The 14873-nt window shown below is 44.3% G+C and overlaps 1 protein-coding gene across 2 annotated transcripts in view; it reads left to right on the forward strand.

The window, feature by feature from the left end:
* Nucleotides 1-14671, forward strand: part of LOC138949337 (uncharacterized) — a 79615-nt gene extending 64944 nt beyond the window's left edge. For both annotated transcript variants that reach the window (XM_070321133.1, XM_070321139.1), the window contains 11 exons: nt 647-821; nt 1101-1289; nt 2053-3035; nt 4308-4526; nt 5196-5281; nt 6196-6301; nt 7690-7843; nt 8245-8409; nt 10744-10994; nt 11203-11549; nt 12897-14671. In XM_070321133.1, coding sequence (XP_070177234.1) covers nt 647-821; nt 1101-1289; nt 2053-3035; nt 4308-4526; nt 5196-5281; nt 6196-6301; nt 7690-7843; nt 8245-8409; nt 10744-10994; nt 11203-11549; nt 12897-14524 — 4303 coding nt within the window. In that variant the 3' untranslated portion in view covers nt 14525-14671. The remainder of the gene's footprint in view (nt 1-646; nt 822-1100; nt 1290-2052; nt 3036-4307; nt 4527-5195; nt 5282-6195; nt 6302-7689; nt 7844-8244; nt 8410-10743; nt 10995-11202; nt 11550-12896) is intronic.
* Nucleotides 14672-14873: the final 202 nt, after the last annotated feature.

Genomic DNA, 14873 nt, shown 5'->3' on the forward strand with positions numbered 1-14873 from the left:
GCAACTAGTTAATATTTCAATGGAAACTAAATTTAGCGTTGCACAGAGAGAAAGGGAGAATGTACGTTCTGGGTTACTGATTCCGACAGACCCGGCATTGGTTCAAAACAACCTTACTTTACTATATTTTTTTTGTATGGATTTATGCAGTATTTTTCTGATTTTGTCGCATGTTTCATTTTAGTAAAAGTTTAGTCCAGAAGCCTATTTTGCGTTAATATTTAGGGTCTGTCGGAATCGGTGAGCCAGAACGTACATTCTCCCTTTCTCTATTGCTGTTACTGACAGTACAGACACGATGGTCTAAGAACGTGATATTTCGAATGTGTGGTAGGTGTTTCACATTGTTTCACATCAGAAGACATAAACTGTTAAACAACAACACACACTAGAAAAACAAACAAACAAAGCTGCTACTGATGCTGCTACTTTTAGCTGCTAACGTAACTACTACCGTTTCCTATCGTTCATAGCGGAGTTAAATGAGTCTTCAAACTTTTGTCTTTCATTTAAAATATCTTTTGAGATTTTTTCACAGCGTTTCGTTTTTTTCAGGCCGAGTCGTCCGACTTTTCATTAACAATGTTTTTCATGAAACAAGGTCTCAAGAGATTTTTAAACGTTTATGTTTTTTTTCTTTCTTCAGGGCTTACAACATCTTCCGTCTGACGGAGAGAGACTTCGAGAGCTCGACGGAATTCGAGATGAAGATTCGCCGTTGTGTGCGACTTCTGCTCTACCTCATCATATTCTGTTTCATTCTGGCCGGTGGCGTTGTGGCCAGGATCTCTCTCACCTGGCTCGGCTCCGACCAACTCAAGGTGAGACAGAGTGTCGTGTGAGTGTGTGTGTGTGTGTGTGTGTGTGTGTGTGTGTTTGTGTGTGTGTGAGGGGGTACTTGTGTGTGTGTGTGTGTGTGTGTGTGTGGGTGTGTGTATTTGTGTGAACAAATGAATTAATGTTATTTTGCATTTAATTTGTTTTAATTTTTCTTGAACGTAAGTGGGTGCTGTAGCAAAGCTACAACATCCCCCTTGTGCATTTGTACATGCTTATACTATATTCGTCTTACGACCCCTCCCCCTTCATTTAATATGTAGCACGAATCAACAACAGTCATCAGAAGCCTGCTCGAGAGAGGCACGGACATCAAGAAGTTTCAAGTGGGGCTGGCCCCTACGAGGTTACTGATCTGCCAGTTACTGCCCTTGCTGATCGCCTGGATGTCCTGCTTCTTCAAGGTGCTCTTCGGCAGAAAAGACTGGCCCACTTTCAGGGCCATCATTCTGGTGAGTGTTCTACCATCTAACGGTTGAAGAGAATTTCCATCGCTAAGGAAATACAGATCTTGGGGCGGGGATATAGCTCAGTTGGTAGCGCGCTGGATTTGTATTCAGTTGGCCGCTGTCAGCGTGAGTTCGATCCCAGGTTCGGCGGAAATTTATTTCACAGAGTCAACTTTGTGTGCAGACTCTCTTCGGTGTCCGAACCTCCCCCCGTGTACACTACATTGGGTGTGCACGTTAGAGATCCCACGATTGACAAAAGGGTCTTTCCTGGCAAAATTGCTTAGGCACAGTTAATAATTGTCTACCTATACCCGTGTGACTTGGAATAATAGGCCGTGAAAGGTAAATATGCGCCGAAATGGCTGCAATCTACTGGCCGTATAAAATTTCATCTCACACGGCATCACTGCAGAGCGCCTAGAACTGTACCCACGGAATATGCGCGATATAAGACTCATTGATTGATTGATTGATTGAGATCTTTTGTTTGGATGTCAAGATAGTAAAAACGTCATTATAACCTTAGAACTACAGAATCTTCCTTTCGATTCGAAGGATTGAGCTGTCATCTTTCTCCAAAAGATAGCCATCGTGATTTTACTTTTCGAATTGTTTCCTGTTGAGCTTTTTTTCTGATAGCTTTGGCTTACTTTAACATTTTCGAGTCTTGTTAGGTATTCCCGATCATTTGATATACTCCACCCCCTATCACAGTTCTTGTGTTCAAATTTCGAGTCAAACCCTTTCTGTGTGGCTTTTCCAGGTAACCATACTGGACTGTGCCGGGGTGGTTGGTCGCAGCGTGTTTCTCTTCAAGGTTCTGCCCAGCACGGACACTTTCACTGCCATTGTGTTGGGAACCGCTGTCTGTCAGGTGCCTGCCATTCTTAAACTTACGTCACTCATTCTCTTGCGAAACACGTCACTGGAGGACGACATTAAGACACGCAACTGGCGCCGAATAAAGCACTACCTGCACGTCGTGCTGGTGTTTTTTGCTTTGCTCGTTCAGTTTGGAGTTGTGCCCGTGCTGTATTTCGGGGGAGACATCATCTCAGCCGTCACGGGCACTCGCACGAATTTGCAGCTGCCTCCCCTGTGGAGTTTGATCGTGGCGGCGCTGTGCTCTTCGCTGGGCTGGTGGGAGAACTACGCATACGGCCGGACACCGGTACACAAGAGCAAGCAGGGAAGCCGCGCCCCAAAGACCATGAACGGCCTGTCCATGTGGAGGATAGAGATGGGCAGAGTCCGCCAGACCAGCTTCGTCTACACAGGCCCTGTGCAGATGGTCGTGCTTCTGGCTCTCTTCTTCAGTTTCAACGAGAACGGCATCGACGTCGTTGAGCAGGTCTCCGTCATCTTCAGCTCGTTCGGACGAGGCTTCTCCGACTCCCGTGTCCTCTCCAGCCATTTCATCGTGTACAGCCTCGTGTACATGCAGATCGCAGGCACTTTTATAACAGCCTACATGGCTGGTATCGCCTGTCGCCTGTACATGCAGCGCTTCGCTTTCGCCTTACCCATTCTGCTGGTGGCTCCTGCGTCCATTGGGATGACGCTTGGATGTACCCCTACCAACCTGGACGGCTGGTTCGAGCTGTCCAACTCCTGTGTCACTGCTGACCTTAGCGAGGCGCACGTGCTGCTGAAACTGATACTGGGTGTCCTTGTGTGCCTGTCCACTGTGATCATCAACACGCACATCTGGTTCCCTGAGGTGGAGCGAACGGCCAAGATGGAGAGGTGCGGATGACTTTTAAGTTCTCTTTAAAGACGTATGCGTGTGTTTGGAATTGATGATGTTACACATTATGAGTTCAGAAGACGTGTTGTAAACAAAACTTCAAATAATGACGTATGCGCAAAGGTGATGTTAGCAACCATAGTCAAGTATATGTTTATATTGAACAAAGCAGACAAAAACACGATGGTGAATATCTTATTTTGGAGTTTGAGGTTTCCGCAGACTTGCTCAAGGTTCAGCTTTAACAAGAAGGGCAAAGCCCATACGACTCACATGCTTGACCTTGACCTTTACATGACCTTGACCTTCAGGGTCAAGGTCAAATAACTAAACCTAGCAATGACATCATACACTAAGAACTGCTTTACACATTTTTCCTACCAAAATACATGTGACCTTGACCCAAGGTCAAGGTCATGCAACACAAAGCTGTTAATTCAAGACATAGGAAGTACAATGGTGCTTATTGGCTCTTTCTACCATGAGATATGGTCACTTTTAGTGGTTCACTACCTTATTTTGGTCACATTTCATAAGGGTCAAAGTGACCTTGACCTTGATCATATGTGACCAAATGTGTCTCATGATGAAAGCATAACATGTGCCCCACATAATTTTTAAGTTTGAAACAGTTATCTTCCATAGTTCAGGGTCAAGGTCACTTTAAAATATGTATACAATCCAACTTTGAAGAGCTCCTGTGACCTTGACCTTGAAGCAAGGTAAACCAAACTGGTATCAAAAGATGGGGCTTACTTTGCCCTATATATCATATATAGGTGAGGTATTCAATCTCAAAAACTTCAGAGAAAATGGGAAAAATGTGAAAAATAGCTGTTTTTTAGACAACATTTATGGCCCCAGCGACCTTGACCTTGAAGCAAGGTCAAGATGCTATGTATGTTTTTTGGGGCCTTGTCATCATACACCATCTTGCCAAATTTGGTACTGATAGACTGAATAGTGTCCAAGAAATATCCAACGTTAAAGTTTTCCGGACGGCCGGCCGGCCGGACGGACGGACGGACGGACGGACGGACGACTCGGGTGAGTACATAGACTCACTTTTGCTTCGCATGTGAGTCAAAAATGATAGGAAATGTTTCTGGAAACAGTTTTGATTGAGCTCTCGTTGTTGTTGTTTGTTTGTTTAGTCATTTATAATACACTTGGGCTTTTACGTTTTGGGGTGTTTATCCTCGCCATTTATTGGCAGGCATACTCCGTTATTGAGGGGTCGAGATGACTTTCGTTCATCTTTTCTTTTTCAGGCTGTTTGCATTTCCGCACCGGGATCCAATCTTCTCTGACGTGTGCCTGCAGTGCTCCAGGCGACAGGATAAACTGGAAAATGCGGAACGGAATCGACGGCAGAAAAAGTCGGACGGGAAATCTAAAGAAGGCGTAGAGCGACCAACAGTGTACATCTGTGCTACCATGTGGCACGAGATCCGAAACGAAATGCTTCAGCTTCTCAAATCATTATTCAGGTAGTATCCTGTTGTTGCTGTTTTTGTTGTTTTTGTTGTTGTTGTTGTGTTTGTTTTTGTTTTTGTCGCCGTTCCAATAATTTGTTTAAATAGTACCTTGTCGCTGTTGCTAGTATGTTAGTGGTTGAGGTTGTCTTTCATTTTTGTGGTTGATGGAAACGGATTTAGGAGAGAGAAATTCTAAAATGCCATGAACCTTGATCATAATTGAGTCAAATGTTTTTATGGGATGACTAAAATATTTGATTATATTATGACATGTGTTTTTGTGATGTGACAATGTCCATGCTAGAAAAATAGGCCCACGTTTAACCACTAGTGTATGAATCTGCCATTGCCTATAATAGCAATACATTGATGCGTTTCTCTCACTAAACCTAAATTCCACTTTGAACAAATATTTGCATATGTCATTTGTCTAAATAGTAAAGAAATTGCAAATAATCACAAAGAAACACCAAAAGGACATTTCGTCAAACTGATCTTTTTATACTATAATGTTTTTCTCTCATTATATTTGGTTTTTACAGGATTCTAATTGAGGCTTCACGTGAATTATTGATGCATTATATTTGTTTCAAGACGGGTTTTTTTGTCTAAAATTACACATTCCAATAACTAACCTGTCTTGATTTGTGATGCCTTACATGACTATTGTTATGTTTTCAGGATTGACTTTGACGTGTATACCCGAAAGAAAGCGATGTCGCAGTTCGATGTTCTGGAGGAATACAGCGACCTCTATGATCCAGAAAGTGAGTGCTTTGTTTTGGCAGTTATATATCCCTCTTCATTTGAAAAACCTGTGTAAGAAGGTCCTTATTTTAATTGAGTAGCTGCGCAAAGTATTCTGGTGCTGATAATCAAAAAGCGTTGATGTGTTAAATGTTCTGTTAATGCTGATATAGTAAGTGAATGACACTGCTAACTATTCTAACGTCTGTGTAGTTAAGGCCAAAAAAAAAAAAGGTCTGTTTACGGTAACATAGGCCAAAAAAATAGGATCCGTAGGTCGGTTTTTTTTTTGTTCTCTCCAAAAAACCATATTTTTACGTTATTTTGCTTTTTTTTTTTTTTTCCCCAAATGCCAAAAAAAAGTCTAGGGTCGTGCAAAAAAAATAGGGTCGGTCGGGTTACCGTAAACAGACCTATTTTTTTTTTTGGCCTAACGTAAATCAGGGCTGAAAAAAACCTGCTTCGTTTATACAGCCCTGAAGGTCCAACAAATTGTGTACTCGCCTTTGGCTAGTGATTCTGAAAAGTTACTAGCCAGAGAGCAAACTTTACTAGCCAAACCACCAATTTGTTTCAGCAACTTTACTCGCATTTGGCGAGTAGAGGAACATTTCTACTCGCCAGTTACATGTTTCTACTCGCCATGGCGAGTGGAATACTCGCCGCTTTCAGGCCTGTTATATTTCATCATGATATTGTCGCACAATATGTGTAGTATTAAATGCACGCAGAGACATGATCGAATTCCTCGGATTTTTTCCCTCAAAAACATTCTACTACTTTTCAATGGTTTGCTTCACTGTTAAATCACAGGGCTGACACTTGCCAACACATATAAATTCATGTACATTCAGATTACAAATAATGGGTGCTAATGTAGGCATACCTACAAAGAAACAAGGTTAACGTGGTCGTTATGTTTCTTGTTTTCCAGTTCACATCATCTTTGACGATGCGTTTGAAAAGGACCCTAAAACCAAGCAGAAGGTTTTGAATGCTTGGGTGCGACAGTTCATTGAGGTTATGCCTGAAGCCATGGGGTAAGACTTTGATCTTGTTTTTTATGTGTGTGCTATAAAGTAGAGATATCTACTCGGATCATTATTTGAACATCCGTTTTTGCTTCTGGCTATGTCCTAATTTTGTATTTGTGCACGATGAAAAATAAAAAGTAGACTTAGATTTGAAGACGATTTGCTATTTTTAAATTTCTTTCTTTTGAAATCAGATATCACATTTAAGCTTGCACGGATTCGACACTACCAGAGTGTTAAGAGATGCACCCATATACGTTAATATATAGGTTAAATTAAACAAGACCCTATAATTGACGGAATACCATTAAAATGACTGGCAACTTTATTTTCATCCGGTTGTTTTTTCTCATTTTTGAAAGCCGATCCTGGAGCTTTTTTAAATTTTTTTTAAAGCAAACTAGTCTCGTAAAGAAATCACCTGGGAGGAGGGGGGGGGGGGGGGGCAGTGCGAAAGGTCGAAGTTCTTGTGAAGGTTTTTTTGTTTGCCCCGAACTGAATTAACCGTCCCAATACTTAGACCTTTTTTTTAATATTCATGCATATCCATTTTTATAACGCACACCAAACAACACAGAATGCATACTTCTAACAATTTTGTGTCCGAAGATAGACACAAACATCATCCTACATGGTGATGATAAATGTTGTTTAACGCCCTCACGGTTAAACCATTAGGGGCATGTTCCCGGGTGTTACCCCGACTTTAGATGATTAAGCGAAAACCAAATAAGGATAAATCAATCAATCAATCAATCAATGAGGCTTATATCGCGCATATTCCGTGGGTACAGTTCTAGGCGCTCTGCAGTGATGCCGTGTGAGATGAAATTTTATACGGCCAGTAATTGCAGCCATTTCGGCGCATATTTACCTTTCACGGCCTATTATTCCAAGTCACACGGGTATAGGTAGACAATTATTAACTGTGCCTAAGCAATTTTGCCAGGAAAGACCCTTTTGTCAATCGTGGGATCTTTAACGTGCACACCCAATGTAGTGTACACGGGGGGGAGTTCGGACACCGAAGAGAGTCTGCACACAAAGTTGACTCTGAAATAAATTTCCGCCGAACCTGGGATCGAACTCACGCTGACAGCGGCCAACTGAATACAAATCCAGCGCGCTACCAACTGAGCTATATCCCCGCCCATAAATGAAAGGGGCCGCCGCGAAGGAGGTGTTGCTGTCGTGCTCGAGCTTACTGCCACCAACGCACCAGAGCTGGATGTTGGTGTCCAGTAGCAATGGAGTTGGTTTAGAGACCCGGCTGGGTCATTGTGTGTCAGCGCTAGAGTTGGTAAGGCTGTTGTTCAAGGGGTTGTTGGGTCTTTGTGGCACTGGGCCATGGTTGGTCGTCGTGCAATGTCCTGTATTCTCTTATATACCTACAGGTCAGTGGCAAAACGGAACATCGATCTGAACGCTCCCACCAAAATGGTCACGCCCTACGGTGGTCGTCTGAAGTGGGTGCTACCAGGAGGCACAGTGATGCATGTCCACCTCAAGGACAAAGAGCGCATCCGACACAGAAAGCGCTGGTCACAGGTCAGTTGACCGTTGGTACCTCAGAAATCTGACAGAGGTGGTTGAGCGTGCTTTCGACAGAGCTAGAAAGCACTGAATAAATCGCGACTGGTCTAGTGGTCAAAGATTGCGCTATGCATATAATTATGTAAACCCGTAGAATTGAAAAGGCCGATGTTAGAACCAGTAGCTAGGCCAGAGTGAGGTGTTTGTTTCTTGGCAAAACTTGGATTATAGAAAACGTGATGATAGAAAAACATTTTATTTTATTTGCAGGGACAAAACAAAAACAAATTCTGGAGAGAGAAAAACATGCATTTTACACTGTCACATTTACTTTCTTCATTCGTTTTTACCGCTGTATCTTTTTCAACTAGATGAAGAACCCAGAAACCTTACCTTTGTATATGTGTACCTCTCAGATTCTATACCTGTACTACTTGTTGGGATACCGTCTGATGGGGGACTACAGAAACGTGGATGACGCACTAACTGCGGGTGGCAGCGTCAGAAAGCGCGGACGCCGTCACCGAGTGCGAAAAAACACGTCACTCTTGAACAACCTTTCTCCTTCCAAAGTGCGACAGGTAAGGTGGAATTTTTCTATTTTAAAGAAAATCAGTCGACCAGTGCTTACCTTGTGTGCGTGTGTGTGCGTGTGCGTGTGTGTGTGTGTGTGTGTGTGTGTGTGTGTGTGTGTGCGTATGTGCGCGTGTGTGTGTGTGTGTGTGTGTGTGTGTGTGTGTGTTATGAAGAGTTGTCTTTTTACATTTAGTCAAGTTTTGACTAAATGTTTTAACATCGAGGGGGGAATCGAGACGAGGGTCGTGGTGTATGTGTGTGTGTGTGTTTGTGTATGTGTGTGTGTGTGTGTGTGTGTGTGTGTGTCTGTGTGTGTCTGTGTGTGTCTGTGTGTGTGTGTAGAGCGATTCAGACTAAACTACTGGGCCGATCGTTATGAAATTTGACATGAGAGTTCCTGGGTATGATATCCCCGGACGTTTTTTTCTTTTTTTCGATAAATACCTTTGATGACGTCATGTCCGGCTTTTTGTAAAAGTTGAGGCGGCACTGTCACACCCTCATTTTTCAATTAAATTGATTGAAATTTTGGCAAAGCAATCTTCGACGAAGGCCGGGGTTTGGTATTGCATTTCAGCTTGGTGGCTTAAAAACTAATTAGTGAGTTTGGTCATTAAAAATCGGAAACTTGTAATTAAAATTAATTTTTTATCAAACGATCCAAAAACAATTTCATCTTATTCTTCGTCATTTTCTGATTCCAAAAACATATACATATGTTATATTTGGATTAAAAACAATCTCTGAAAATTAAAAATATAAAAACTATGATCAAAATTAAATTTCCGAAATCGATTTAAAAACTATTTCATCTTATTCCTTGTCGGTTCCTGATTCCAAAAACATATAGATATGATATGTTTGGATCAAAAACACGCTCATAAAGTTAAAACGAAGAGAGGTACAGTAAAGCGTGCTATATCTATGAAGCACAGCGCAACCGCTGCCGCGCCAAACAGGCTCGTCACTTTCACTGCCTTTTGCACTAGCGGCGGACTACGTTCAGTTTCATTCTGTGAGTTCCACAGCTTGACTAAATGTAGTAATTTTGCATTACGCGACTTGTTTTTTTTTTATCTGCGGTCAGGTTAATCAGCTAAAACTAACAGTCACGCGCCTGAGGGTTAATGATATCCCGATACTGTACCTTTATGATCAAAAGACAAAGATGTTCGTGACCATGTACTGCTGTTCAAAATTACCACCGTAAAGCGTTGATTTAGACAAAGACGATGACAACGAAGACAGTGACATAACAAGTCGCGTAAGGCGAAAATACAACATTTAATCAAGTAGCTGTCGAACTCACAGAATGAAACTGAACGCAATGCAACGCAGCAAGACCGTATACTCGTAGCATCGTCAGTCCACCGCGCACGGCAAAGGCAGTGAAATTGACAAGAAGAGCGGGGTAGTACTTGCGCTGAGAAGGATAGCACGCTTTTCTGTACCTCTCTTCGTTTTAACTTTCTGAGCGTGTTTTTAATCCAAACATATCATATCTATATGTTTTTGGAATCAGGAACCGACAAGGAATAAGATGAAAGTGTTTTTAAATTGATTTGGACAATTTAATTTTGATAATAATTTTTATATTTTTAATTTTCAGAGCTTGTTTTTAATCAAAATATAACATATTTATATATTTTTGGAATCAGAAAATGATAAAAAATAAGATGTACGTAAATTTGGATCGTTTTATAAAAAAAATATTTTTTTTACAATTTTCAGATTTTTAATGACCAAACTCACTCATTAGTTTTTAAGCCACCAAGCTGAAATGCAATACCAAACCCCGGCCTTCGTCGAAGATTACTTGACCAAAATTTCAACCAATTTGGTTGAAAAATGAGAGCGTGACAGTGCCGCCTCAACTTTCACGAAAAGCCGGATATGACGTCATCACATTTATCAAAAAAATGAAAAAAACGTATGGGGATTTCATACCCAGGAACTCTCATGTCAAATTTCATAAAGATCGGTCCAGTAGTTTAGTCTGAATCGCTCTACACACACACACAGACAGACAGACACACACACACACACACACACACACACACATACACCACGACCCTCGTCTCGATTCCCCCCTCTACGTTAAAATATTTAGTCAAAACTTGACTAAATATAAAAACGATGACAACGACGGCGACGACGACGAAGATGACCACGAAGGCGATGACAAGCAATGAGGATAGCAAAAGCAATAGTGACAAAAGTTACCACTTCATACTATAAGCTATAGTCCCTCTTCTCCTTTGGATTGTCACACAGGTTCCAGGGACTGTAAAAAAACAAAACACTAAACAACAAATCCTCTTTTCCTTGTACCAAAACAGGCAGACAACATTTTCCTCATGACTCTAGACGGGGATGTAGACTTTCGCCCCGAGGCGGTCCGACTGCTGCTGGATAGGATGAAGAAGAACAAGCAGGTGGCCGCAGTGTGCGGAAGGATCCACCCCATAGGGGACGGGCCGATGGTGTGGTACCAGCAGTTTGAGTACGCTGTGGGCCACTGGCTGCAGAAAGCCGCGGAGCACGTGTTTGGATGTGTGTTGTGCTGCCCCGGCTGCTTCTCTCTGTTCAGGTGAGGTGTTTGTGTTTGTGTGTGTATGTGTGTGTGTGTGTGTGTGTATGTGTGTGTGTGTGTGTGTGCGTGTTTTGTGTGTGTGTATGTGTGTGTGTGTTTGTGTGTGTGTGTGTGTGTGTGTGTGTGTGTGTGTGTGTGTGTGCTTTGTTGTTATAGACAGTTTGGACTTCACTAACTCTCAAACTGAACGTTTCTCTACCTGCAGAGGCTCTGCTCTGATGGACGACAACGTGATGAAGATGTACACGACGGAGCCCACAGAGGCCATCCACTTCATCCAGTACGAGCAAGGCGAGGACCGCTGGCTCTGCACCCTCCTCCTCCAACAGGGCTGGAAGATTGAGTACTGCGCAGGCGCGGACGCCTTGACATTTGCACCGGAAACCTTTAACGACTTCTACATCCAGCGGCGTCGGTGGTCGCCGTCCACCATGGCGAACATCATCGACCTGATCGGGTCGTGGCGCATCACCGTCAAGATGAACGACAACATCAGCATCCTCTTCATGCTCTACCAGTTCGTGCTCATGTCCTCCAGCATCCTGGCGCCAGGTAAGTCGCATAATTATATCGACGTCGCCGTTGAATTTTGGCGTAACTCGTTTCAAACAGCTTTTTAGGAGAAGTGCAAAACTGAATATTTTTGTTGTGAAATAGTGTTTATATTCGTTCTTTGTATAAACGGAAAGATGAAAGAATGGTAAATTGTGGTTTCTCAATCGTATTTAAGAGAATATTTTTCATTGAGAATGATTCACTTAGTCTAAAGCTCAAAAACATAAAACATCGAGTTACGCCAAAATTGCACGATGACATCGATATATTGTCTAATGTGTGCATTTTTCATCATAACAAAGATGTTGATAAAGTGGAAACTCCCTTTAAAGACAACCATGAAATAGCAAGACTCCTCGTGGGCGCTCCACCCAGAGGATAGCGGAACACCCTTAATTTATTGGTTAGTACAACTTTAGCGAGTCCGAAGACCAGGAGGTTCATATTCTTGCTTTCGGACATTCCTCGCCGTCACGTGATCGTTGCAGCGGTCGTTTTAATCTTATGCTGACTTTTGAAAGCTCTCTGAGCCCTTAACAAAAACCATCATGGCCATGTTGAATAAGTTAACTCTGTAAATTTGCGCCAATCCAGATCTGGCAGAACATGTTTATGAAAACATTACCGACGGTCTTTCTTTCTTTCTTTGGTGTTTAACGTCGTTTTCAACCACGAAGGTTATATCGCGACGAGGAAAAGGGGGGAGATGGGATAGGGGAAAGGGGGGAGATGGGATAGAGCCACTTGTTAAGTGTTTCTTGTTCACAAAAGCACTAATCAAAAAATTGCTCCAGGGGCTTGCAACGTAGTACAATATATGACCTTACTGGGAGAATGCAAGTTTCCAGTACAAAGGACTAAACATTTCTTACATACTGCTTGACTAAAATCTTTACAAACATTGACTATATTCTATACAAGAACCACTTAACAAGGGTAAAAGGAGGAACAGAATCCGTTAGTCGCCTCTTACGACATGCGGGGTGCAGAGAAATAAGGATGTGGAAAAGAAGACTTTTGGTAAGTGAAATAAAGGTGATAGATCCAGTCAGGTAGAAATAAGACAACAAGAAAAGAATTGGAAAACTGCAGGGAATAGTAGGGAGAGTTTTCTTGGAAGGAAATATAGGTGAAAGGACTGGTAAGGCAGAAATAAGATTAAAGAAGAGAAGTAAAGGGGTGGGGTAGCTTGGTGAGAACACTCCCGCCGCGTGAAGGCGACCCTATGGGAGCTTTACCGACGGTACGTATGATCGCAGATATGTAGTGCGTATAGGACGCAGGGACGCACAGTTTGGGTCGCCCCGTATAACATTTTATTAATTGTGGATTTCACGTGTGCAGGTCTGGTGGTGTACATGATCGCGGGGTCCTACAACGCCGTGCTGGAGTTAGGGCTGTGGGAGTCCTACTTCCTCTCCGTGGGCCCCGTCTTCCTGTACGTCGTCCTCTGCCTCAAGGCCAAGACCGAGACCCAGATCGCCGTGGCCGCCGCCATGTCTGCCGTCTACACCGTCGTCATGCTCCTTGTCACCGTCGGCACCATCATCAACGTCGCCACGGCTAGCATCGTGTCCCCAGACGTCCTGTTTCTCATTTGCGTGGCCGTCATCTTCATCGTGGCTGGCTTCGTCCACCCCAACGAGCTGTTCTGCCTGTTTCACGGGATCCTGTACTATGTGACAGTTCCTTCCACGTTCGTCTTTCTCACGGTGTTCTTCCTGTGCAACTTGCACGTTGTGAGCTGGGGTACCAGAGAGGGTCCCAAGAAAGTGGAACCCGTGTCGGACGGCCAACAGCCTGTGATGGAGAAAGGAAAGCTGTACAAGTTCTTCGAGAAGCTGGGCCTCACTGCCATCGCCGGTGACATCAGGACGTTCGCCCAGCAGATGATGGGTATCAGACAAGACGTGGTGCAGCAGTCCGCTGACACCACCACCAACAACAACAATCAGCAAGGAGCTCAGAACCCACCCTCTCAAGACACCGCGCCTAAGAAGGTCCCGCCGCCAGTCGCGCCCAAACCAGAACCTGTGGTGGAGCTTGACGACACATACTGGACGCGGGAGCTGGACATCCCCAACTCCAGGGTAGAACAGATCACGGAGGACGAGGTGCGCTTCTGGAAGTTCCTACTCGAGGAGTACCTACAGCCCATCAAGCCCGACAAAGAGAAGCAAGACAAGATCGCTGACGACCTGCTGAGCGCCAGGAACAACGTGGTCTTTGCCTACATGCTGCTCAACCTCATGTTCACCCTGGTGCTGCTGCAGCTGAAGCTTCAGATGGACAAGCTGAAGGACACGTTCTACATCGCCGGGGAGTACGAGCCGGTCAGCACGGTGTCCCTTATCATCTTCTCCATGCTGCTTCTCACCCAGTTCATGGGCATGATGGGCCACCGCTGGGGCACCTTCATGCACCTCATCGCCTCCACCAAACTCACCTGGTTCCTCAACAACGAGGAGGAGGAGCGCGCCCTCACCGCCATCCAGGAAGCCCAGAAACTCACCTCCGCCGGCGCAGAGGGCGACATCGACATCATGAACCCCGACTACAGCGATGACGACGAGACTGGCGATGACTTCACGGTCGGCCCGTCAACTAACGTCACTCCCAGCATGTCCAGCAATGACCTGGAGGAACTGGCTGAAGAACACGACGGTGAGGAAGCCCCGGATTACACGGAAAGCGAGGAGGAGGATGAGGATGAGGAGGAAGAGGAGGAGACGGATTTTGGCGGGCAGAGGAGCGTCCAGTACGACAGCGTGTTCGACAAGCGGTTCAAGAGTGTTAGGAAGCACATCGAGCGGCAGAACAAACCCACCAGGACCCCGCTCTTCCAGAAGAACACCCCAGCTGCCGTGGCCAGGAAAAGGGATGCCAGGCACCTGGAGAGACGTCAGAGTCTCTACCTGACCACTAAAGGGGCTCCTTGGGGAAATCGGCGTGGCAGTTTCTTCTTTGCATAACAAGAAGACATAAACATAAAGAAAGAATCTAAATAACAAAGTGACTGTGGTGAGATGAACAAAGTTGAAAAACAAACGAATTCCAGGGCCGGATCTGGAGGGGGGGGGGGTTCCTGGGGTTCCCGACCCCCCCCCCCCCCCCCCCCCCTGCCATCCAATGTACCTCTCAGAAAAAAAAGAATGTGGAATTTGGACCCCTGCCTTCAGTTGGAACCCCCCCTCCCCCCCCTCAAACGAACTTGGTCTGGCCCTGAATTCTGTACTCACCGATACAAGCTATAGGACAGTACAATAATACGAAATTTCGCTTATAAAAGCTTCATCAGGTAACAGACACAAATAAAGGACA

The sequence above is a fragment of the Littorina saxatilis genome, linkage group LG1 (genome assembly GCF_037325665.1).
Source record: "Littorina saxatilis isolate snail1 linkage group LG1, US_GU_Lsax_2.0, whole genome shotgun sequence".
NCBI classification, from domain to species: domain Eukaryota; kingdom Metazoa; phylum Mollusca; class Gastropoda; order Littorinimorpha; family Littorinidae; genus Littorina; species Littorina saxatilis.